General features: G+C 41.3%; 1 protein-coding gene across 3 annotated transcripts in view; it reads right to left on the bottom strand.

Annotated features, from left to right (window-relative positions):
• The window catches only part of SLC12A4 (solute carrier family 12 member 4), a 104,504-nt gene that overhangs the window by 13,626 nt on the left and 64,205 nt on the right, over positions 1-26,673 (bottom strand). For all 3 annotated transcript variants that reach the window (XM_032773514.2, XM_032773513.2, XM_032773518.2), the window contains exons 3-15: positions 23,974-24,105; positions 15,069-15,215; positions 13,309-13,363; positions 11,910-12,040; positions 11,101-11,342; positions 8,419-8,633; positions 7,098-7,262; positions 6,900-6,998; positions 5,402-5,459; positions 3,693-3,867; positions 2,373-2,491; positions 1,784-1,882; positions 1,043-1,162 (exon numbers count right to left, since the gene is read on the bottom strand). In XM_032773514.2, the coding sequence (XP_032629405.1) occupies positions 1,043-1,162; positions 1,784-1,882; positions 2,373-2,491; positions 3,693-3,867; positions 5,402-5,459; positions 6,900-6,998; positions 7,098-7,262; positions 8,419-8,633; positions 11,101-11,342; positions 11,910-12,040; positions 13,309-13,363; positions 15,069-15,215; positions 23,974-24,105 (1,757 nt within the window). The remainder of the gene's footprint in view (positions 1-1,042; positions 1,163-1,783; positions 1,883-2,372; positions 2,492-3,692; positions 3,868-5,401; positions 5,460-6,899; positions 6,999-7,097; positions 7,263-8,418; positions 8,634-11,100; positions 11,343-11,909; positions 12,041-13,308; positions 13,364-15,068; positions 15,216-23,973; positions 24,106-26,673) is intronic.

Raw genomic sequence — 26,673 nt, 5'->3', positions numbered from 1 at the left:
TCTCCCTCCTCCTTTTAACAAACTTTTATGTACTTGAAAACTGTTATCATGTCCCCTCTCAGTCTTATCTTCTCCAGACTAAACAAACCCAATTTTTTCAATCTTCCCTCATAGGTCATGTTTTCTAGACCTTTAATAATTTTTGTTGTTCTTCTCTGGACTTTCTCCAATTTGTCCACATCTTTCCTGAAATGTGGCACCCAAAACTGGACACAATACTCCAGTTGAGGCCTAATCAGCGCGGAGTAGAGCAGAAGAATTCTTTCTCGTGTCTTGCTTACAATACTCCTGCTAATACATCCCAGAATGGTGTTTGCTTTTTTTGCAACAGCATTACACTGTTGACTCATATTTAACTTGTGATCCACTATGACCCCCAGATCCCTTTCTGCAGTACTCCTTCCCAGGCAGTCATTTCCCATTTTATATGTGTGCAACTGATTGTGCCTTCCTAAGTGGAGTACTTTGCAATTTATAAATCACTCCTGTCTGTGGCTGAGATTTCCTTGGGACATCATGTGTGAACCACACCATGTGCTTCACCATTGGATTTGTGAACGATGAAGTTATACAGCCAAACTACCAATCTAAGAGACTGAAAATAACAATCTCATGCATCCCAAGCCAGGCTGAGTTTGTGTGCTGGTTCTCTCCCCACAAGACTCTCTAAAAACCTTACTGCCTGGCCAATTTATGAGACAAAAGGAATGGCTTTAGAGAAGGTTCCATTCAGGCCTCCTTGGCTAGAAGTCATCAAAGTTCAAGGAGAGTAAAGTGGAGCAGGGAACTAGATCCCCAAAATAGGCCCCCAATTTCCGCTAACACACAGATTTCAAGAAACATTTTACAGATGCTTACCCAAGAAACACGTCCTGATCTAATAAATTCTTTTTGGAATCACCACCGCAGAGCAGTTGCAAAAATACTCTCATGTAGGAAGCTAATACCATAGACACAAACCAATGCCTAGTCATGTGCCGAACCAATAAATGGTAAGTAAGTCCAAGTCTCCCCTTACCCTTCTCCTTCTGAAAATACTTACCCTTGATATTCAATGTACTTGTAAATCATGCCAGCAATGAGCATAGCCACCAGAGCATAATACCAGGATGAAATGAACATCAATGCAAGACAAATACTCATGCCTAAAAATGATAAAGCCCTGGGAGGGGAAAAAATAGGTATTAGCAAGTACTTGGGGAGAAAAAGCTAAAAGCTTGAAGTACCTGCTACAAACCCATTGGTTATTTTAGTTGCTTTCCCCCTTGACGTTTCTCACCTTCTGTATCCTCTCTCCCGAAGAGATGGCAGTAAAAAGCAAACAATAACTTCCATCACCACTGTTGTAATATACTTTATTGTGGGGATGACACAATTACTATATTAATCACACAATTCTGGTCCACACTAAACAGAGGAATTTCTTCCTGCATCCCTGACTACTACCAGATGGATGGAAGAAATCAAGAAGCCTTAACTGAGTCCCTCCTGACAGCCCCAGGGCACTTCAGAATCTTTCCATCTTCTCAGCCATCCTAAGGTGGCCCAAGACACAATTTCAGAAACAAGGCGCCTGAGTAAGGTCCTCCATGGCTAGCTGCAAAAGCCACCTATAGAAACATTCCACGCCTGTGATCAGCAGCAGAATACACACACTAACATCCCCTCTATTAGAAAGCTCTTCCCTCATATGAAGGGTTAACAACAGTCTTCCAAATCCCCTCAGTAAACCACAGAACACGGACTACAGTAGACCAAAGAATACACGGAATAATTTGCTTACCAATGATAGTATTTAAATCGGGGCCGCCAGTTTGGAGTTCTTAAAAGTGTTTGTACTGCACATGCCAGATTGACAAAGAGGTAACACATCAAGAAAAACCTGTAGAGAAGGAACAATTTAGCCCGTCAGTTTTTGACACAAACTGTAACAATGGAAAGGTCTGAACATCACCCACATAACACCAAAACAGTATCTGTTTTGCCACAAGAGGCTATATCTCCAATTTGTTACTAAAGACAGGCCTAAACTGTTAATACAAATTAGATGTAAAGGTCAGAGACTCTTTACAAATGAAGCTAGCCAAATTCCTTCTGTCCAACTGCTGAGCACCAAACGTGATACGGTTTTCTAAAGGGAAGACCAATCTAGCTTTGTCAGAAAAAATGGTCACTCATGATATATTTCAGAGGCATGACAATTTACATGTTCACTAAGATGGATGTCAGGTCATTTGTAGTCCTTAAATAAATGGAACTTCTGTTCCAGTAACTGTTGTATTTATTTAAAATGGAGGTTCTAAAAGGTAATAAGTTAACAGACTTCAAAAGCCTGCCATATCTATCTTGTAAACAGTAACTTTGTTCCTTACATGGAGAGAATTGGAGCCACCATGTCAAGGGAAGCTATAAGAATTCCGAGTTCAGCAATTAATGCTGTTAGCAGAAGCGCCCATGTTGGTTCACCATTTGCTTTCCCATGGCCAAAAACCTGAACAAAAAAAGAAAAGGAACATTATTTATTTGTACTATCACACTTGACTCATAGCTTAACTTGACACTGCTTACAAACATGTTCAGTAACATTCTAAAATAAAATCTATTTCCCACTTCAAAGATAGTGTGGGGAGGGATTTTCATATCTTTCATTGAAGGACAAGGACAGGAGTACAGCAAGCCTCTACTCTCAATCTCTAGTCCATTGTGTTTGATGTCAGACTCCATGATTTGGAAAAAATATTCATCCAAATCCTCCCTTCAATGCACACCTGCCTTTTTTTTTTTTATTTTAAACATAGACCCTCATTTTAAAATCTAGTTTTAGAGTGAGGAATCCTTGTCCATCTCCCTTTCTTCCCGTTTCTAGGAAGAAGAGCCTTCCCCTGCTTTTGACAAGATTAAGCAAGAAGTTAGTCGGAGAAGAGGCAGCAGTGGTCTGCAACCAGTAGACAGCAACTAAAAAGTGAAGATATGGCTCCCACTTCAACACATGAAACCTGACTGGGGCCCTACTCTGGCAGAAACACCAAAGAAGGGTGAGAGATGACCAGTGAAGGCTTGTCTCCATTACCCGATGGATCGAAGGGCAGCGATCGATCCAGCAGGGGTTTATTTATCATGTCTAGTCTAGACGCGATAAATCGACTCCCGAGCACTCTCCTGTCGACTCCGGTACTCCACCAGGGCGAGAGGCGCAGGCAGAGTTGATGGGAGAGCGTCAGCCATCAACTTACCACAGTGAAGACACCGCGGTAAGTAGATCTAAGTACATCGACTTCAGCTACATTATTCACGTAGATGAAGTTGCATAACTTAGATCGATTCCCCCCTACCCCCAGTGTAGACCAGGCCTCACTCTCAAGGTCCAAATATCCCATAGCGAGAGGAGCTGGAGGAATCTCAGCAGATACATTTGCTTCACTCCTCCTAGCACCAGATCAAAGTGTAGGCAGGGTTAGTAGTGGAGCTGGTAGGTTTGCAAGCAGGGACTGGGAGCTTGAAACTTAGTGGCCTGATTTCTGAATAACCAGCCTGCAACTCAGCAATCAGGTTTCTGATATCTGCCAACTACATCTACATATTCCAATTTCCTTCTGCCGTTCTCCAGGAACATAACCTTACCCACTGGCTAGGCCATGGGGGTTCATGCATGCTGCGTGCAGCACAATGAACATTATTTAACATTTACAAACCCATAGGAAAGGAATAATGTTGTCCTTGGCTATCGCTTGCAGTAGCCGTGGGGCTCCAGTGAGGCTCTGTAAGCCTGCTCCGCAGGTAGAGAAGAATGAACCTATCACAATGACCCAAGGTGAGGGCCAAGAAAGTGTCCCCACCACTAAGTTCTTGTTCACTGCATCACCATACCTGTAGGATAAAGAAAGGTTAACCAGTCTTATATTTCACTTTGACAGAGTCTGTCTTATTCAAATGTAAGCCAACAAGAAGTATGTTAGCTTTTATTTAAACCAAAATTTCCAGCAACTTCTTGAACAGAAAACTGCAATATAGGAAAAAATCTGAATTAATAACCCAAGCGACCTCCTACAGCAAGCTAACCACTACTGAAAAGAAGGTTGTGCCCATTTTCCAAGGACAGCCATCTGAAAACTCGCTTCAGTCTTAAGTTATTTATAACACTTCTATTGCCTTGTTAACCAAGCACTCGTTTCTGTTCATCTGGTGAGAAGCCGTCCTTGGTACACTGAAACCGAGCTCTCCTATTTATTTAAACAACCAGTGACACCTACGTTTTTCTGCCCTAAGTCTTTTAGCATGCAATAACCACCATTAAGTATGGAAATTGGTTGTACAATCCCCAATATCAGACTCATACAAAAAGCTTCAGTGATGATAGACCTTTTCAACCAGATTGTAGCCTCATGCCAAACTTTGTTAACAAGCAGTTCCCTGCTTGTCCCCTGAGAGAAGATCTTCATGGGAGCTTTCAGAAATGCTGTTTGAAGAATCCAGCATTAGGATAACTATCATTACTTGATTTACAGGGTTAAGAACCTGAGGGTAAGAAACATGATCATCAAACGTGGCAACATGTTTCTAATTATAAATGGTTGCTTGGATTTGACCATGTTCATGTCCCCTTTTTATTCTTAATTCACAAGTGAGATTTTGGTCACAAGAATTTAAGGGAAACAGCAATCCTTCATATAAATACCCGTGAGCAAGACCACATGTGAGCAGACATGATCATGCACTATTTTAATGAGCAGTCATTCTGTATTAAAAAGTTCCAGCCATTCAATCAAAGCATAAAAAATATTATCCTCCAACATGTGCCCACAGTGCCCATGAGTCACAGAGAGCAAACTATTCATTTTAACAACTATCTGCTAAGATCACATTGGCCCAAGACTGTCTATACTATTAGACAAATTCTCACAAACAGTCAATACATTTGCAGAAATCAAAAATTAATTTCTCAGGAGGAAAAAAGGGCTGAATTCATCAGATAATTTATTTGCAAGGAAAAATTTCACCAGATCTAGTAAGGAGGCAGAAAGGGAGAACAAGGGAACAAAGGGGAAATTCAATGTTCAGATAACATCAGAGGGTTTTTTATTTTCTAGAAAGTCAGAAATCGATCTTTGAACCTAGTACTCCCTGGAACTCAAAAGACAACCCATGATGCAAGGCAAAATGGGTAAAATGTTCTTCTGAAGACCCTACACTACTAGAGATTGGAGGGAACATTCACACAAAGAAGATGGAAGTGCAGAACCCATTCTTCCAAAGTATCCTTTACATTTTGAATGCAGATATGCCTAAGAGGCAGCTCTAGTCAGGTGTGGAGGTGAAGGCAAAAACTAAAACATTCATTGGCCAAAGGCAGGGCAAAACATTCCCTACCATGTTATAGGTAAAATATTTTACCATAACTTACTTATCTCTAAGAACAACGCCCTCTATGCAGGCTCCAAATAGTAACACACTGCTGAAATCTTGGGTATAGAGTACATTAAGGAAGGTAATTTTATTTAGACATGATAAATCCATGCAATTATATTGAACATCATTAAATCTCAATGTTTACCCCTGTGCAAATGATTATGATACAGTGGTATCCTCTATATAATCAGATATCATGATCACTCGAGGTATGCAGGGCAGTGAGCTGTTAATACCACCCAATGTACATATGTATCTTCAATAGTTAAGAGACAAATATGATTAAATTGTTGTTCCAAAATTCAAATTTAAGAAAGACTGAATTAAAGAGACATGGTTAATGTTTTTAATAAAATTCGTTTTACATTTCAAAACTTCCCAGTGGGAGCTGAAAGCCCTAAAGGAGACTGCTTTGAACAGGACATTAACAGACCAAGTGAAGTGTAAGCCAGCAACCATGCCCAAACAGAAGAGCTCCAGTCTGATAGGAAGTGACCCAGCGAAAATGTAACTTGAGGAGATCAATTACGAATCTAGACACTTTGACAAACCCCTAGGGTCCTGGATGGAGACCAGGTGGAGTGGGCCCGGGTTGCCCTACCTTGCCTCCATACTCCCCTGTAAAAGCAGCCTGCTGGCCGGGACACCCTCTGAATGACTAGAAACTGTAAGGCCGCTGCCTGACCACTAAGCCAGCTGGTCACCAGACTGTCCCGTTACCTCAACATACAAACAACAACTTCTGGAATGAAAAGGTCAGCTCCAGAAGTACCACACCGGAGCTCTCTGGAAGACAGAAGGAGAATGACATGGAGTACAATGTCCCTTTGATGACAAAGGGCTCAGTCCTGATCTGCAGTCTGACAGAAGTGTCAGCAGACAGGTTCATTTCCTGGTTCACATGTAGTTTGCAGAAGAGCTTATTAGCAGGATATCAGCAGCTAATTTTAGAGTGGTCTGGTCTACACTGATTCATTTTATTCCAACTTTCCGTCACCACCCCAATTCCATTTCTTATTTAACAACCTAGCTACTACAGCTTGCCATCTCTGGCTACTCTGATGTTCCCTTTTACACATTTCGCTTTCAAATTCTTAGACAGCACACATTGCCCTCCCTTTACTCAAAATTAAAAACCTACTTGTTTTAAAAGGTACTGTGATCTAGAAATTCCTGTATTTACGGTCTTTCCCCACTTTACCAGCTGACAGTGTTTTTAATGGATCTCTGCATTCTGCCAGCCCAAGATACCACTGACTGCTAGCCAGCTTTCTTAAAGGAGCAAGTAACAGCAGCCAAGAAGCAAAGCGATAGAGAGGGGAGGAAGTTACATACTCTCAGTTGAACCAGTGTTTATGTTCTTTCACTGACATGATAATTGCAGTGGTATTTATATCAACTGAAAACAGTGCAAGGAATCAGGAACACAAATAATAATAAAAGTTCAATTGAGTCACAATATGCTAGACTTCTATTCTACTTTTAAAGGATACAGACGAGTGACGTGGTGACAATAGCCAGAATTGTTCCAACAGGAATAGATTTTTGCGCATCTTTGAGGTCTCCTGATCTGTTTGAACCAGCCATGATACCTAAACATGATTTCAGCGTAAGAAAATGTTTTTGGAAACACTGCAAAAGATCAAATAAAGTTAATTAAAAATCCCACAAAACCCTTTCCCAGTATTCACCAGTCACCGAAGGGAAGAAGATGCCAACTAGTACTGTGAAGGAAGTGGCTATATCCGCAAACACATAAAGGTGAAGATTGCTTTTCAGCCCTGGTACATCAACTGATGGATGATCAGCTTTTTCCAGTATCTCTCCTTTCTCCATATAATTGCTCCACAGATTATCTGGGGGGCGGGAAGAGGGCAGGAAAGGGGAGTTACCACCACAAAAAGAGAATAGTAAATACAGGCTAACCCAAACCTAACTTACTGAACTCTTAATGATCTACTCAAAGCAGTAACAGGCTGGAGTGAAACTTAATGGGTTACTACAGTTACAAAACTAGACATATAAAGCTTCCAAATCAGAAAAGGTTTCCATTGTATCTTCATGCAAACTTTTCACAAGCGCAACAAACATGTTTGGATTATCACCTCACAAACCAACTGCCTAGAAAGGTTTATGCAACATTTATTTTTTGATTCTCTAAAGTTAATGAACTGATGTATATCATTCTAAAGTACCACTTAAATAGACTTGCTCTAACCAAAGCAACATAAGTTTAGCATTGCCACATAAATTAGGCATATTAGATGAAAAAGTATAACATATACATAGTAACTGAAAAAACTTAAAGAGGTAACCCTGACCAGATATCTGGATGGAAGTTATTTTATTCTTTAAGAAGTGGAAGTATTATGACTGCATGGATTTGCATTTAACTAATGCTTCAACAATGCATGGAATAAGCAGTGAGTATGTCTGCTGATCTTCCTTGCTGAATAGGAACTTTATGAACATATACACATCACCTGCACACAGCAAATGTTCCCTGTAATCCTTTAGAGTGAGCATTTTGTAGTATTATATACTGTAGCTTTGCAGTAGGTTTGTAGAGAGCAAGGACACAGATAAATCACCTTCATGCACACACTTCTATGCTTCTTCCAGCTAGAATCTACTATGTTATAAATCGGAGTATGTAACATCCTACCACTGTTCTCCAACCCAGACATTTTAGCCTGGTTTTGAAGAATTATACAGGATGCCCAGGTTAATTCGCCCTACAATATTAATGTAGTTGAGTTTCTATTGAAAATATCAGTCTCGTTCAGTCAATTTTTTAGAACTGAGACTAAGCCTCTTATCTAGAAAAGCAATTAACACCATCTACTCTTTAAAGCATTCTAATAGTTTCCTTCAAAAGAGTTTTCTTAACTGTAATTAGATTTCTTCAGTGCTTTTTCTCTACTAGCATAGAATAGCTCAATCCACCTCAATTGCTCTGCATGACTCTTAACAAGAGGATTTCCTTTGATCCAACAGCCTTTTGTATCATACCTTTTAAAATGCCACTTGCAGCTCCAGGAATACCTGCTATCTCCGTAAGGTTGTTGAGCAGAAAATATTTGTCACAGTTATCAGTGGTTAAGTTAGAAGTATGACAGAAGAGTTCCCAGAGCTTGGTGGCCACAGTTATATTGCCCACAATTGTTGTTTTGGCACAAACATCAAAATGATCTCTTGTCAGGGTCCTGTTACCCAGCATGCAAATCCTGGAAGGGGAATGAAAGAGTCATGTAGAACCACATACTAAGCAAAGATGGTTACTCACACCAGATGTTATTTGGAAAGTGTAATGTTTCCCTTTTCATACACTGGAATTTTAAAGTGGTTCTCCTTCCTAACAACATGTTCCAGATATAAGACTTTCCTGGGCAGCAGAACCAGGAGCATATATGTTGATGTTGTTCTGTTTTAATATTCAAACTGAACATATAATTATTTCTCTCTCCACTTCCCCTCGGTGTCCCACTTCCAGGCTGCAGCTGGCGATATTTTGCCTACATGTGGGGCTGGCAGAGGGGGTTTTCCTCCTCTGCCACAGACTCCCTTTGTGTTCTCGGGAAAGTCTCTTAGTCTCTCTGTGCCTCAGTTCTCTATAAAATGGGGCAATAGCACTTCCCTATCTCACTGGGGTGCTCTAAGGATAAATACATGAAAGATTGTGAAGTACTCAGATACTAAACTAATGGGGCCATATGAGGTTCAGGCTGACCAAGCCTAGAACACCAGTGTGAATAGCGGGTTACTGCTATGTTTCTCCAGTTGGTTCGTCGGGAGTGGAGAGAAGAAAAATTCAGGACGTTTCATTGTGGCTGTAATCCATGACAAAAACGATATTAGCCAACATTTTTGCTCTACTTTTATGCATGAGTGACTGAAGGACTGTACTTGGAGTAGTTATCAATGGTTCACTGTCAAACTGGCAGGGGGGAAAAGGGAGAGTATGTGTATAATAGGGTCCCACAGGGGTTCGTCTTGGAGCCGGTACTATTCAATATATTCATTAGTTACTTGGACAACGGAGTGGAAAGTATGCTTATAAAATCTGCAGATGACACCAAGTTGCAAGCACTTTGGAGGACAAGACTAGAATTCAAAATGACCTTGACAAATTGGAGAACTGGTCTGAAATCAACATGCTGAAATTCAGTAAAGATACGTGTGAAGTACTACACCTAGCAAGGAAAAATCAAATACAAAAGTACAGAAGGGGGAATAACTGGCTAGGCAGTAATACTGTTGAAGAGGACCTGGTGGATCACAAATTGAATATGATCCAACAATCTAACACAGTTTCTAAAAAGTCTAATCTAATTCTGGAGTGTATTAACAGGAGTATCATATGGAAGACACAGAGGTAACTGTCCCACTCTATTTGGCATGGGTGTACTGTGTCCAGTTTTGGGTGCCACACTTTAGGAAACATATGAACAAACTGGAGAGAGTCCAGAGAAGAGCAACAAAAATGATAGAAGGTTTAGAAAGCCTGATTTATGAGGCAAGGATTTAAAGGCCATGTTTAAGCTCAGAAAAACAAGGCTTGGGGGGGACCCTGATGACAGTCTTCAAATATGATATGCACTGTTATAAAGAGGACTTTCATCAATTATTCTCCATGTCCACTGATGGTAGAACAAAAAGTAATAGTTTCCAACAAGGAAGATTTAGGTTAGATGTTAGGAGAAACTTTCTAACTATAAAGATAGTTTAGTTCTGGAATAGGCTTCCAGAGAAGATTGTGGAATCCCCCTAACTGAAGGTATTTAATAACAGATTGGACAAATATCTGCCAGGGGATGGCCTCGGTTTATTTGGGCCTGCCTCTTGACTCAAGATCCTTTCCAGCCCCACATAGTGTGAGCATGAGTAGACAAGCAGAGGGAAGCATTCACTAAATAAGAGAAAGCTACAGGGAGAGAGAAACGTTGCATTTTAATTTATTCCTGATCATTTGTATATGAGTTTGGTTTTTGTTTTTTATCCACTTCCATTGAAGTCAGTGGTAAAACTCCCGCTCTTCACTGCAGTGGTGCAGACTGGGCTCTACATGCATCGTGGGGGACAATAGAGGGTTGCAGCTATTCATTTAGCATTACGCTACTTTTGTCAAGTGAATAATTTGTCAGATTAAGCTACCCTAACTGCACTGCATAATCCCCTGCTACCGTTGCCTGTGCTGTGCATTTCCTTGTACAGCATAAGCCTGCATAGAACTTAAAAAACAAAAAGGACTAAGTCAACGGTACTCTGGCTCAGAACTAAAGCAACTTTGCAACACCAAATGAACTGATGCCATGTGAGGAGAGTTTATGTTTTATCTAAAGAATCTGGTTCTCTCTTTCTGTAGAAGGGAGAACCGGTTAAAAAGTGTCAACTTCCATCCATCTTCCTCTACCTGTGCAGAAGACCCAAACCTAGTGGAACTGGCTAAAGATGGTAAAGGTTAACAATGTGTTTATTTTAGGCTAAAGAGCTTTGTTTCATGGGTTTATCGAACTATGCTCACTGCAACATAAAATTTATCATTCATAAAGTAAATAATTTTTATAGCACAAAAGTGCTGCCATATTGGCTGGGTAACTTTAAAATAACTTCCATTGAATCAGTGCTTCTAAATGGCAACCGAAGATATTTCTGACTTGCAGGCTGACATACCCAGCCAGCAAGATTACTTACGGAAATGCAGGGGGATCGAAGATGGACTTGATAGCACCAGCATAAATGGACAATATGGATATTATTACACAGGCCAAGAAGAGAGAAGCAAATTTGTTAACATATTTCACTCCTACAAAAACTACCACAGCCATAAAGGTGAGGAATATGGTTCCATAAACTCGCATGTTGTTCAGCGTAGCACTAGATGTATCATGGGCAGCAGTGGAATGAAAAATTGCTGCTTGTGGTGCAATGTATGTCTGAAATAGAAAACAAAAAGTTAGCTAAAAGGCTGCAGTAAGACAACAAGAGTTTCAAATACACTTTCGCTTATTGCATGTTTCAGTTTTAAATAAGTGTTGCATACGCAGAACATTTATTTCAATGTAAATCAATTCTCTATTTGCAAAATACATTGTGCTAGGATTCTTTACCCTGCAGAATAGTCAATCGATATGGACAGTTTTGTAGTTTTACCTCCAAAATACAATTAACTAACTTTAGCTATGCCACTGACTCACTGAGTGGCTTGGAATAAGTCACGCTTCAACTTACATTTTCAAACATGAATAGTGATTTGGGGAGTCTCTGTTTTTTGATACCCAAAATGAGACACTTTCAAGGGCCCTGGCTTCCAGAGGGTGGACACTGCACTTTCTGAAAGTCAGGCCCCTAGAAAAGAATAAAAGTGGCACCCAATAATCACGTTTGAAATATAAGCCTTCATCCTCTATGCGCCTTCAAAATGAGAATAATTCTATCCCTGTGAGGCAGGAATTCTGCAGTAGTTTCTATATGTGAATTCCCACATAAGCATTATTACTCACCAATAAAATCTCAATGGCACCAAGTATGTACATAGCTCCTGCAAATGTTGTTCCCAAGTAAAAGCACAGTCCCACAGCTCCACCAAACTCTGGACCTAAGGACCTTGAGATCATGAAATAGGAGCCACCAGCTACAAGACAGGAAAGGAAGGTGGTATTTTCCAGAATATTTTTATATTACGAACTCGACATTTTAAAAAATCCAGAACGTGCATACAAAGTTATAAACTGCATATCTAGCTTTTTTCAGATCTTTACCAGAAATACCTTTGTTTACACAACAGCAAACTAAACAAAGATAGCTCTCATTTGTCTAAGCAGCATTCAGCAGAAATACAGGATACTAAATTAAACTTGTATCTTGGCTCAATCCAGGTTTCCTCCCCCAAAATGTACTTAAATCTTTCACATATGGGAACAAATGCACAGGTGGGTGCTAGTAATTTGCAGTAACCGAAATCCTCAAAGTGCTTATGGTATTTAATGTATTCTTATTCTATTTTGCAATTTCCCATTCTATACAAATTTGTTAGACTCAAAAACAAATCATATTCTCACTCTCTTCAGATAAGAGAAACAGTCATATGCACAGATAAACTGGGTAAATGAAGGGCTACAACACAGATGAAATAAGTTACATGCAGTGCAAATCTGTTTAATGTCCAATAAAAGATTAGCTAGTATCACCATTCTGAAGAGTGAGCTATATTTTAAGTTTCTGGATTTCACATTTTATATACACTAAACTACTTTTCTTCCTTATTAAATAATAACAGTCCCTCAATCTGCTATGAGGTTCAGCTTGAAGGGAACTGAAGCAAAAAATAGCAGTGAGACATAGAAATGGCGGATATGTCAGTACAAGACATGTTTCTCAAAAACGTGTTGCCAGCTCATGATTTTAGCAAGTCACTGTGTTTCTTAAAAACCTGAATTTGGGAGGCATGTGATATGGGGAGAATCTCAGCTTTCGTTTAAAATAGTTACTAGCCCTTATAGTAGCAGATCAAGGTTTGAAAGTGTGGCCCAAACGTACCTTAAAGAAAGAAAGAAAAAACAGGTATTTTTTAAAAAAAAATCTCATGATTTTTAAGCCAATCTGATGGGTTCGGGAGGGGAGGCGGGGAGAGAGGGCCTGGCTCATGATTTTTTAACACTTAGAGTTGGCAGTTCTGGAGAAGGTACAATACAGTTCTTCACTTGACATGTCAGGACATTAGTTTGCCTTCTTATCTAATTTCAATGGAAAGCAACAAAAAAATCTACATTTATTAAACCACAATCTTCTCGTTAGCACAGAGATTTGCACATGTTTACAGCTGTATTTACAGTGAGGAAAGTGAGTCAAAATGGATTATAGACGTGCTGTTCTGACTGACGTGAGGAATCTGCTAATTACCTGGAACAACCCCATTTGTTGCTATTGCACTCATTGATATGGCTGTCAGCATAGTCTGTGGAGAACAAGACAATGGATATATTTACGAAAGTAACCGTCTCAAAAATACAATATTTTCCCTGTATAGTAAAATAAGCAAAACAGAAAAAGTTGTCATGCTTAAGTAGGCATGTGCAGCATTTCTCTTCTACCCCATGGTGACAGAATGTACGCCTGTATTCGCACCATATACACTACTTACTCCTGAGGGCATTCTGCACCAAAAAATGAAATATTCTGCGCACATTTTAAAATTCTGCAAGTTTTGTGTGTCAATTAATAAATGCAGAGGTTCCAGCATGGCATAGGGAACACAGGCCACTGGTTCTACGAAAGTGGGAGATCACCCTGCAGTCTCCCCACCCCTGCACCCCCAGGACACGGACTCAGTGGTGAGGCTGCACCCAAGCCTGACAGAGCACAAGGCCTGGGCCTGACCCAGAAACACCCTGGGGCCCTGCCCCTCTGCACCAGGCACACCAGGTGTGGGGCAGGCAGCTCAACCAGGCAGGATCCAAGTGTGGTGGGGCTCAGTGTGGGGGATCCAGGTGTGGGGTGAGAGAAGTCTGTGTGGGACAATCTGGGTTCAGGCAGCTCAGTGCGGGATCTCCACTGGACAATTACAAAGCATCTTTGTGCTAAAACACTTTGAAAATGCCACTCAACTGCAGCTGCCATTTGGAATGGTGAGAGAAAAGGTTGGCCATAACATTGGGATAAAACTCTAATCTTAGTGCCATGAGTATTTTAATTCTTTGATGATCATACAGAGCTCTTAGTACCCTCCATTTTTAAGGAAGCACTTGAAAGACAAGCCCCTCCCTCTCCAATCCAAGTAAGAGCAATTTGTCTCATAATATCTGCTTCAGAAATACAAAGGACTGAAATGATGCAGCTTGGATTTCATTTGAACCTGTGGCTGCAGAATCTATAAAGCCAGTTTAATTGAAGGCTTCATCTTTCTCTCCAGATAAAGTTTACCCATCCTATTGTCTACCAATGTGTAGCAATTAATTTTAAATGGACAGAGCCCAATTTTTGATAGGGTGGAACATTGTATACAAACACATGAGGCAAACAGTGGTCCCCTTGACCTCCCCCAGTAGCTATCTGTTATATTTAGTGGGTGAGTATTTGAGTTCCCATGTGCTAAAAGATTCAACAGACTGGATTCACGGCACATCAGAATTGACACATTTTCATTAATATACAATTCAAGACTGGAAACTCTTTGCAAACATACCTGAAGGCACTATCCCTGTTCCACGGTATAGCACAAATACGTACAAATAATATACCACCAAAGAGGCACTTTGTAATTCCCCACCCGCACACCCCCAAGCAAAATAAAAATATCTGTACAGCAGCGATTCACTGATACAGCTGGAGATTCTGCCAACCACAGACGTCTTCACATCCTGACCAACGTAGCTATACCAACAGACGTCTAGCCTAAGTTAAACTGGCAAAAGCACTTGTACACCATTATAACTGCATCTACGTTAGGACTTTTACCGTTATAGTAATATTTATCTCTCCCCCCCCTCCCAAAAAAAATCACACCTCTAATTGACATTACTATGCTGCCAAATGTTTCTGGTGTAGTCCTGATCTTAGTCCTACACACGTGTATAGTAACCCCCCTTATCGGAGCACAGTAAAAGCTTTGCAAGAGGTACACACATGGTATGAGACGTGTCTTAATTTGATCATGTACTCACACAACAGCAGCAGATTAAGACTATCAGGAAGGACTGTAGAACTCCTGCTGTTCCCACCATCCATGTCAACCGAAGGAAGAGAATAACCCCAAAGATATTCTGCATACATGGAAGGTACACTCCCATCAGCGTGCCCATGCTGGGTGACTGAAAATAAACACATACGTCAACTTTCATTCACTGGGTAACTCAAAACAAGGGCTTAGAACACAGAGGAGGAAAATAGATGTCAGCTATTTAAATGATGCACAACTGTTACAATGCTGTACTTCCAAAAACCTCAAGAGAATGGTTTACACCAAAACTATTGGTTGACTGGCAACAAAATTTGGACCAGGCTGCTAGCTCTTCGTTTCCGCCCCACCTCTCCAGCAGTTACCAACTGAACCTACTTATATTATTTATTATTAGTACTGTGGTAGTACCTACGAGCACCTAGCAAGAAGCTGGACTCTGTTGTGCTAGGTGCTGCACAAAAACACAGAACAAGAACCCAGCCCCTGCTCAAAAAACTTACAATCTAAGAAACGAACAGGTTTATCCCCAAAGTTCTGTGTGTTTCCAGTTATAACAAACAAAAGATTTGGAAACAACTTTGAGAAATGTGCTATATATTTTCCATATCTTTACATATTCGGTTTATCGAGTAAAAGCTGTGTTATCCAGTACTTTACCAACCAGAAAGCTCTATAAACCGGCACTTCCATCTTCATTGAAAGTCCAGTATATAGTCCGGTTGGCAACACGTCCCTGCTGCTCCTAGGTGGTGGAATGGCCACGAGCGGTTTGAAGTGCAGGAAGGGGTGCAGGGCATGGGCTGTGGGAGGGAGTTTGGGTGCAGGAGAGGGCTTGGAGCAGGGGGCTGGGGCATGGGAGGGATTTCAGGTTGCCGGATCCGGGCAGTGCTCACCTGAGGTGGCTCCCTGCCAGTGGTGACATGTCTCTGCTGCTCCTAGGCGGAGGACTGGCTAGGCAGCTCTGCGCACTGCCCCCGCCCCTCCCCAAATGCTGAAACTACCAACTGCCTTTTCAATAGGATTTTGCATCATGTTGCTGACATGAGGTAGCACCACACTTCTAGTGAAGAACAGGCCTTAGAGCGTGGGCTGAGCAATTCTCAAGGAGACATCTGGGAGGCAGGAGGGGGAGACCAAGTCCAAAGAGTCTTAGACTGGATTTTGTGATCTTTATTCTCAGCTCCTTCTGTAACCCACGTAATTTTTTAGCCATTGCAATTTGTTTGGGGATGAGGGGGGGAGTCACTTGTTCTGTTCTATTAGGCTCCCAGAATGTGGCTGATTAATGATGCAGTCAATAACTGTTTCATCATACAAAAAAAGCTATCATTTGTGTAGCGAATAGTTATTGTACCACAACACTAACGGAATCAACGTGGCCCACTATGAAAATATGTTTTGGCTTTTCCTTGGCGTGTATGAAGAAGCAAGAAATCATTGTTCCATGATGCTAATGGAAGCTGTGTTTGTGCACAGACATCCTAATTAGAAGTACTCTAATTCAAATTTCAAAAAAGCTGAACACTCACTGGAAGAGCTGTTCAAATTATTTGTTACAAGGCTCTTGGAAAAAAGTTATGAAAATATTCTTAGAAACTTCCATAGTTCATTGTTTTATCTTAAATTGTGTAGATACTAAATTTAGGAGGGTGCTATGTAAGGTTGTCTCTATTCATTGGGCTGAATGTACAAAGATCCAAAGACTTCTAGATATCATACTAATGTCTCTGATTTGAAATTAACTGCCCTTGCATGATCTGAAGCAGTCTGGTACATTAGACTCACATTTTAGTACCCCCAACTCAGTTTGTCAGTCTAGATAAAATTTGTAATGTCTATGCGGGTACTTTATTTTAAAGGTCTTACGCTCACTAACAAGAGAAATGTCTTAGAAAACATCTAATTAGAATGTCTAGAAAGGTTGTCATGCTGTGCGTAAATTACACAAAACATTTATTCTTTGACATGAAACCAGGAGATCTAAGTTACTGTGAACATGTACTGTACTAATTCCCTAGCATACTACTTTTGTTTACTTGCCCCAAGGCCTGCATCGTTACCTCTGCTAATTCTGGCTTTTATTTTAAATACTCCCTCCTTTTTCCCCTTCAAAAAACAGGATGGTATGAGGTGCTTGATATTGTTCAAGGTCTTTAAAAATTCAACCAAATCTATGTGCACAGAGTTTGCATTTGAATGTGTTTGAAATGCAGTGTATAACTCAAGGATTGATTTGCAAACTAGACTGCCTGGCTGTGAGAGCAGGAGCTAAGTTTACAATTAAAAGGTTTTAACAGAGCATACTGAAGCTTTCAGTCCTACAGTCAAATCAATCCTAACAGTGTTGTCAGCTCCCAGCATTTGAGGTGTTTTTCTTGCAGCCTTCTCCTCCCCAACCTCCCCAGCAAATAAAGATCAAAAAATTATCATTTTAGAAAATCTCATGTTTTGGAGTGCCTGAATCACAGTTTTTGAATGCTTGGGGCTGCAATACTATCTAAAAAAATAACTTGTAGCAGCTGCCATTAAATTTTCAAAGCTCAGAGCTGGAAGACAGTCTATCCTCCTTTGGCTGGAAATTAAACTTCCGAATGACAGAATAGTGAGTAAAATTGCCTTTGGTTTCCTTGACACTCTCTCCTTCCCCATTCACTCAGAGCAGTAACACAATTAAATTAAGGCTCAGTGGCGCACTTCTGCCGGTCCCAGCCCCTTCACCCCGGCATTGTTTGTGCACTTTACATCAACTTGGGCCACCACTGTCCCTCTGACTGGCAACTTGCCGCTTCCACATCCTCTTCTCCGATTGGCATCTCAATTCTCTTGCTCTGGTCCCTCTCCCCCCTCCCCCTGCAGCCTCTTCTTCACCAAGTTACAATCTCAGTTGTAAAGGGAAAACATTGTGCATTCATTGTATACTTGGAGAATTGCAAAGCAGTACAGCTTAAGAGATGCCCAAATCACAGCATTACTAAGTGCAGCTCAGACGTAAGTCATCACAGGGTTGTTGGGTTTTTTACCCAACTAAAAATACTGAAAACAAAGAAATGAAGTAGGAGAACAGCTTGCACCAGCAAAGTAATTCCTCTCAATCATTTGCAGTGACTGAGCCCTTTTCTACATCCTCTTATAATCAGCAGATGCTGCTACTGTAAATGGTTTTATGAAACTAGTCAATAGAAGGCAGTCAAATAGCAAGGGCAATATTATACCGAACAGTCTTGTCAGTAGCAAATGGGAAAATTGAAATACTACCCTAAAGATTGCACTGAGCTAATAAAATAGCAGATATACTGACAATCAGCAAATGGTTACAAAAAAAAATCCCCCTATCTTCTATAATAATTATCTGTTTTCAGACAGGCAGCCTTTCCTTCCACATGTGTGGTATCCACTTTGATCAGCTTCAAACACGTAACTGACGCAAGTTATTGATTAGAGTCTAAAGGACACCACTTCCCTTGTGCTAGCCTGATTGGTTTGCAAAACAACTGGCTGCAGGGCCCAAAGAAATTGACAACTGCCATTACCAGCCACCCAATATAAGTAACTGATGATGCCACAGAACAGCCCCAAAAGCCATAACAACAGACATTTGCATAAAGCTGAACTGCTCAGTTACGCTGTAGAAGCTGAAGTAGTCAATCTGATCTCCAATATGGAAAGTAGGATTTTTATTATTCATGAATCCTAGGACTGGAATCATAGGACTGGAAGGGACCTCGAGGGGTTTTCTAGTCCAGTCCCCTGCACTCATGGCAGGAATAAGTATCATCCAGACAATCCCTGACAGATGTTTGTCTAACCTGGTGTTTGAAACACCATAACTGTGTCAGTGCTTTACTACAGACCATATTCATACTAACCTAAAAAGCAAAACAAAACCTCTGCCACCCTCTTAAACAGAGAGAGGGTAATTGGTAATGTATCTTAACACACAGAAAGGAGCTACAAAACATCATTACACTGAATACTAAAAACTTATGGTAATACTGAAGCACGGTGAAATAGTAAGTGAGCCATACTCCATTTAAGTTTGTCTGTTCTTGACACTTTCACAGCTGAGCAAGTCTTCTAAAGGGGATTTTTGGGGTGGGAGGAGACAGAAATTCCATATAATGTATTTTTCCACGCTGCAAGTGTTTGTGAAAAATTTTCAAGTCTCCTTCAATCTTGTGATTTTAGTAAGACCAGTAAGATGCAAAATTGTCTTCAAAACCTAAAACACCACATGATCTAGCAGCATAAGCATATAATTATCTTTCCATGTCTGCCATTCGCCAGTCTTTAATACTTTGCACTCACTGGGTTTTCTGATTTTAAGTGGCAGTTATTTGGGAAAGGAGAGCCTGCCCGTGCTAATATGGCTCTGGTGAAACCAGCTGATACCGACAAGCATAGCAGGAAGCAGAATTCACTGAGAGATTTGTCTTCCGTCCACAGTTTGTGGAGATATAATTTTTATTTATAGAAAAGACTGCATTATTCATGCAGCTTAGCATGCCACATCTCATGATCAATTTAGGCATATTAGATGAGGTGGAAAAGCCAGACCATTAAAAATTCAGGCCTGCAACATGCATCTAACAACACATATTGAGATTTTAAGGAGTTGGGCAACAGAGATTCACAGAGTCCAAACCAAATAAAAGCTCATATTCCTGATCCAGCATTTCCCTATGGAACGTCAATTCAAATGACTGAAGAGACAGGGTGAGTGAGATAATATATTTTATTGGACAAATAAGTTGTCTCTCTAATATCCTGGGATTAACATAGCTACAACACACTGCATAATTCAAATGATTGACATGGCAGCACATGCAATTTACTTTCAGCCATACTAGGTGAGTACATTTGCTGGATATTACCTGGTGTATCATCCTGCAACAAATCAGTTAACAATGCTAATATTTAATAGCAGAGCGTCAAAGTTTAACTATCCATCAAGATGAGTGAGGATTTCCTGCTTCGGTGCTACTGTTCCCTTGTGTCAGCATTTACACTTCAAAAGGAGAACTAGAAACTTTTTAAAATGAAAACCGGAAACCTGTAGGAAAATCGCATTTCCACAGTTTCCGGAGGCTCTCTCAACGCAGGGGACCTCCATTGTCTCTGCCCTTGATTTTACATTCCTCTTTGGTGATTTGAATTAGTATTTCATGTCTAAATTCAACTCCCTAGTTTTATATTCCAAATGACATCTGACATCCTCACAGCTTTAATGTTATTTGAATTCCTCCACCCCATACCAACTACAATTCATTTAGCTTACACACAGTGGGACCTTTACTGTAGTGTCCTTCACAAAGGACAGGCACTCCAGGCAGAAATTCACTAACTGGAGTTCCAGCATACACAGCGTACAGTAACTCCTCACTTAACGTAGTTATGTTCCTGAAAAATGCGACTTTAAGCGAAACAATGTTAAGCGAATCCAATTTCCCCATAAGAATTAATGTAAATGGGGAGGGCAGGGGGTGTTAGGTTCTAGGGAAATTTTTTTCACCAGACAAAAGACTATATTATATATAGTCATAGCGACTGGATAGCGTAGTGGTTAAGAGCGCCGCCCTTTGATACAAGAGACCGGGGTTCAAATCCCAGTTGGTACCCAACTTTCCAGTAGGGGTCCTTGGGCAAAAGACCCCCTAACGTCACGTGACCTACCTCAATATGAGAGTGACACGAATAGGAGAGTCATGCCGGTCGGACGGTGGCCCGGATTAACAAGGTCCGCGCCAGATGTTGAGGAACCAGGACAATCTGACGATAAGTGGGCTACTGAACAAACCATTCATGACGAGACAGAATAATATATATATATAGACACCACCAGAGTTAAGTTTTAAACAAACAATTTAATACTGTCAAGTATCAGAGGGGTAGGTGTGTTAGTCTGGATCTGTAAAAGCAGCAAAGAGTCCTGTGGCACCTTATAGACTAACAGACGCATTGGAGCATGAGCTTTTGTGGATGCATTCGACGAAGTGGGTATTCACCCACGAAAGCTCATGCTCCAATATGTCTGTTAGTCTATAAGGTGCCACAGGACAATTTAATACTGGTACACAGTGATGATGATTGTGAAGCTTGGTTGAGGTGGAGGAGTCAGAGGGTGGGATATTTCCCTTACTGCTAAATGATGAACTAACAGTTGGCTGAGCCCTCAAGGGTTAACACTCTCACTCTGCAAGGCAGCAGGAATGGAGAGAGATATGCTCATTTCCCTTAAGTACACTGCCTTGTTAATTAGATTTGCAGCTGCTACAAGCTCCCTCAGTCCTGAGCCCTGCTCTATGGAAGATGGGGTAAGCGGGGTGCAGGAGCAGGAGGACACCCTGACATTAGCCCCCCTCTTCCTCCCCTTCCCCCCCCGGCACAGCAAGCAGGAGTCTCGGGGAGCAGCTCTAAGGCAGAGAGCAGGAGCAGCACATAGCAGTAGGGGGAGGGACAGCTGAACTGCAGGCAGCTGCTGCACAAGGAACTTAGGGAAGCCAGGAGCTGATCCACACTGGTTCCAAGCCCCCACCAGCTAGCTGCAGCGGACTGCTCTTCCTGCAAGCAGTAGACAAAGCAGGCAGCTGCCAAATGACATTAGAAGAGAGCATTGTGCAACTTTAAACAAGCATGTTCCCTAATTGATCAGCAATGTAACAATGAAACAATGTTAACCGAGACGACTTTAAGTGAGGAGTTATTGTACTGAAACACTAGTTTGGGGTAATGTTTTCAAAAGCTTTGAGTTACCCAGAGACTACACTACAAAAAGTTAACACTGTGCAAACAGATGTGCCAGAGACTAATGCAGGAACAGTGTTTTTAAGAAAATAAATAAATAAATAAATAAAAAGGTTCGGTCCTCCCCGTACAACGAGAACAAAATGTGTTTTAACCATGTCAAGTTCTACTGTGGCAGGACCACAAACCACAACAGTATAGTTTAAAATGGGACAACTGAGACTTATTGTTATAGCATAGATGGAGTTTCACTATATACAAGTTCACTTTAAGGGCTTGTCTACACTTACTGCACTGCAGCTACGCCGCTGTAGCACTTAGCAAAGTCACTACCTTTGCAGATGGGAGAGCTTCTCCCATCAGCATAGGTACTACACCTCGCTGAGAGGCCGTAGCTATGACAACAGGAGAAGCCCTCCCGTCATATAGCGCTGTCTACACGGCGCAGTTAGGTCAGTATAACTGCGTCCTTCATGGGATTTTCCACACCCCGAGTGATGTAGTTATACTGACATAAGTTGGTAGTGTAGAACAAGCCTATATGGGTTACACTATATATGCAGTATCTAAATACAGAATATTTTACACCACCATGAATTACTGTGCAAGGGACTAATAATACCTTTTCAGCTTCCTATCATTGCCTAATCTCTTCCTAACTGAGGCCGGAACAGCTACCAAATTCTCTGCAGTCTTTTTCAAAGGGAAAAGAAATGGCTGGCTTCCAGATGGCCAGTGTAGAATACCAGTGTGAGGTGTCATTTTATCATAAACAGTCTCTAAATAACACTAACAATGGCCAAAAAAGGTGCCATTTCAAAAAGTTAAGGATTTTGTCTACCCTATTTCTCTACATTCTTTATTAGAGTAATTTCTCCCAATTTTTTAGGAAGAGCAGACTGAATAATCAATTGAAATTAGGCAGTCCCATAAATTAACAGGAAAAGACAACAATTCATGCATGATTTTAGTATTATGCCCAGACAAACAAACTGATATATATTCTCTTTTAGGCATAACTTTAACTATTGCATACAAATCTATAGTTAAGGGTATGCCTAAAAGGGAATCCAAATACGTCAAGGTATCAAAATGCACAGACACCTAAATAAGCTAACTCTGTCCTTTAGCGACACCATAATAACCATAACACTGAGGCATTTTCATGCTTGTGGTCCCAGTTTAAACTTTTTATTTTTCTAACAGGTGTTGGGTCTGGGGACTCCATTGAAAGCAGAAGGGGCTACATATGGAGTGAAGGTACTGCAATTAGATGTTTGGCATGGGTTGTTAACACGCATTCCCTTTGAAAGTGAATTGGCAGTCTTCAGCGTTACTGCCTCTATCTTTTTTCAGTGGGTCAAGATTTCTGTATGTATGGCAATACAGGATGACAATAAATCTGTACTGTTCACGTTTCACAGCAGTTTACTTGAAAACCTTTTGCTGAACCTTTACTTGAAAACTTGCAAGCAAAGCAGCAAGACCTTTAAATAGGAAGTTTAGCCTTAACGTGTTGATTTTTAGTACCCTGTTGAAGCACGTGGCTTGATTTTCAGAGATAGTGGACAACTGCAGCCCCTACAGAGGATAATGAGAGCTGCTGGTCCACAGCACCCTCAGATCAGGTCACTAAACCTCACCTGCTACAATGTTATTAGAAATGGGGCTCAAACAGGAACTCTAAACACACACACTTCCGCCTCTAAAAACGGGTTTGAACTCAATGTGACAACTCACAGACTAAGTTTCTATTTAAGGTGAATAAGGGTGGCAGAAAAAGGTTGTAAGATTTAAATGCATGATTTTTGCGACATTATGTCCTACTTAATCAAACTTCCTGAGAATAATACATACTAAGACTATCCAAGTGCACTGGAGTGGCTAGATTGCTTAAGCATTACTTCACCTCTGATTTTCTCAGTCTAGAAACAAGAAACTACAACCAACTGACTGCGTTCATTTGGGGCCCAGTCCTGCTCCCAATGAAGCCATGTCATGTCATGGCTTCCATGGTGGGGGTGGAGGCAAGAGGATTAGATCCTTATTCAGAAATGGTGGTGAAGCATAAGGAATTTCAGAAATCTTCAACTGCACACAGAAGCAATCTCACTAATAAGCTGGCCACTGAGAGAAGTTCTACTTACTTTTGATACTTTCCTCTTTGAACCTTCAGCATTTTCCGCCTCCTCATGTTCTTTGGCTCCCTGAGTGAGATTTGTGTAGCTGACCAACTTACCAAGCAGAGAAGATACCTTTGGTCGTATATCCAGTTCCTCCTGTGGAGGAAAACAACTTACGTAAGCCGAAGCGGTCAGAAAGAACAGGACGGATCATATAGCTCTTTGGCAGGGCCGGAGCTACTGATTAAACTCACTGAAAGAGGCTGAATAGAATAAATGAAATATTTTGTCTGATTTGACTAGAGGATGTTTGGGCTTTGAAAGCTATCTTAGGAAAGGTTTACCGTCATGGGGAGTCAAAGACAATAGGGACTCACCTTTTACTTGTCAGGCATTGGCAATGAAGAGCAAGGGAAAAAGAGCTCTGAACGCCAGGATTTCAGGAAAGTGAAAGATTTGCAGTTCACTATTATGCATATCTTGAGTTAACATTAAAAAAAACATTTTCAGGGACAATTCTTCAACTAAGCCAGAGATCTGGTACCGAGTCCCAGCCATTGCACATTCCAGTAGACTTAATATCAATATCTAATCCAAGGCCTCTGACAGGTTTGAGGTTAGCTAAACCTCCTAAAACCTGTATGTTTGAATGTATGAAGGTCTCACAATCCCCTCTCCCTAAATTCCCCACATCTAGGAGGATCCCTCTTACCCTTTGGTTGTCTTTGAGGGTGGGGAGAGCCGGTGTGTTGGTACTTTGCACCAATACACTTGAGAGGCAAGCAGGCACATTCCCCCCATATTTCAGCTTCATTCTATCTTCTGGGGAAGGATGGCAGGAGTGAGTCACTTGTCTCATTTTTATACCAGCTGGGATCTTTTGCAAAGTGTTTATAGAGTACTCTGATTACCCTAACTCTTACGCTTCTCTTCTCTGCCTTCCGTCTGTACTCCTTTCTGCATTATCTCCTTAAGATCCTTAAAATAGTTCTGTTGTTCTGAACTTTCTGCTCTGCGTCTCCCCTTGTGCCTGCCCCACAAACAGAGCACGCTTGTCAGGTTTAAATTTTCCTCAAGTGTCTACTCTACTACTAAAAATCAGGGAAGTCACCAGTGAAGCCAACATTCTCACCAACTCCAAACTCAGCAATCATAATTTATCAGCCACACAGACTCACAGCCCCTGCAAATATACAAAGTCTCTTGGTTCTAACACAGCCACCCACAACACGCCCAATCCCGCTCAAAAGCAAAACTACAGCGTCTGCCAGATTAAGACATCTTTCCTGGCAGACTTGCACTGGAGAGAAGCAATCATCTGTTATCTGTCCATGAAGTCTCAGTTAAGGTTTTGCTTAGAACGAGAGTGGCAGGAATTGGAGGTGTGCATTGTGACTGGTTCCATCTTACAGGCACTAGACTTCCTCAGCACAAACCTCTACATGATGGGTCATCACTGTGGAAACAGCTTGTGCTAAAATGGGGCTTTTGTGACCTGATGGAGCAGCGGCTCAGCAGCAGCTAATCTAAATGGCCTGTTGGGAAAGGGAGTGCTTAAGAAAGCTCGGCACATGCCATCTCATTAACTGAAGCTTCTGGATGGAGGGCTGATAATTCTTCCTTCAAGAAAAAGTTCCGGATTCTTGCTTCTTTGGATTCTATGGGAGTGGCACAAACAACATGCAGTGACAGGAGAAAACTGGAAGCAAATGGGAAGATTAATGGATTCTCAGGGTCCTGGAATTACTACCTTCTTCTTTAAACAAAATATACACACACACACGTGTTCAAAGATGACTACCTAAAGTTAGCCACCTGTGTGGCGTGATTCAGAGGCACTGAACAGCCATACTTATAATTGGAGTTGATAGGAACTGCAGGTGCTCAGGACCACTGAAAATTCGGTCTCCTAAATAACCAACTTTAGGCACTTAATTCTGAAAATTCTGGCCTTCATTTATAGAGCTTTCCATTACAAAATTATGCCCTTCCCCATGTAAATCAATGCCCTGCTAACCCAGCCACACAAAACAAAAACAAAACAAAAAAGCCAAGCCTGAGCAACCAATCTGCAGACAAACAAGTGGTACTGGTATGAAGTTACTCCTCCTCTGTTCTGTGTGAACCTCAAAACACTCTCAGCATGTCAAACTTGCTAAAGGGTGAAGAGGCATATTCCTCAGCTAGACACATGATACAAGCAGCGGCCAAGCAGGAAAGGGTTTCACAGTATGACTGGAGTTTTATCCCAGACTTATTTATCATTGTTGTCCATTCCTGATCCTGTAGCTCAGTAACTGGTTGCTATCATACATGGTATGATGCAAAAACTAACCGCAAGCCAAGAAAAGGAGTTGGGCATGGGAGAAGCCACCATCCAGCTAGCTGGCAAAAGCAAATAATGGCAGATGCTGGTAGATTGGGTCAGTGTGGTGCTGCTTTATTGAACCTGATCTTCTGGGTTCTTTAGAGCCTCCTGGGCATCAGAGCCCAAACATGCTATTTTTGCCCACCATCCCTAATCTGTAGCTCATGTCATTCCTTGTTCCCAATCTCTGGAACCCACATTCCCAATCTTTAACCTTCGGGCACTAGGTCCTGGCAGCAGAGAGGCTGAAGTAGGCGCAGTTACATGTGAGTGCATGGCACCTGGGATTCCAACTGTTTCTTCTGCTTTCTACACCACACATCACCGGCGAACAACTGCCCACAGACACTGCCTTG

Source organism: Chelonoidis abingdonii, chromosome 19, assembly GCF_003597395.2.
Source record: "Chelonoidis abingdonii isolate Lonesome George chromosome 19, CheloAbing_2.0, whole genome shotgun sequence".
Taxonomy (NCBI): Eukaryota; Metazoa; Chordata; order Testudines; family Testudinidae; genus Chelonoidis; species Chelonoidis abingdonii.
This window is presented reverse-complemented; position numbering and strand designations above follow the sequence as displayed.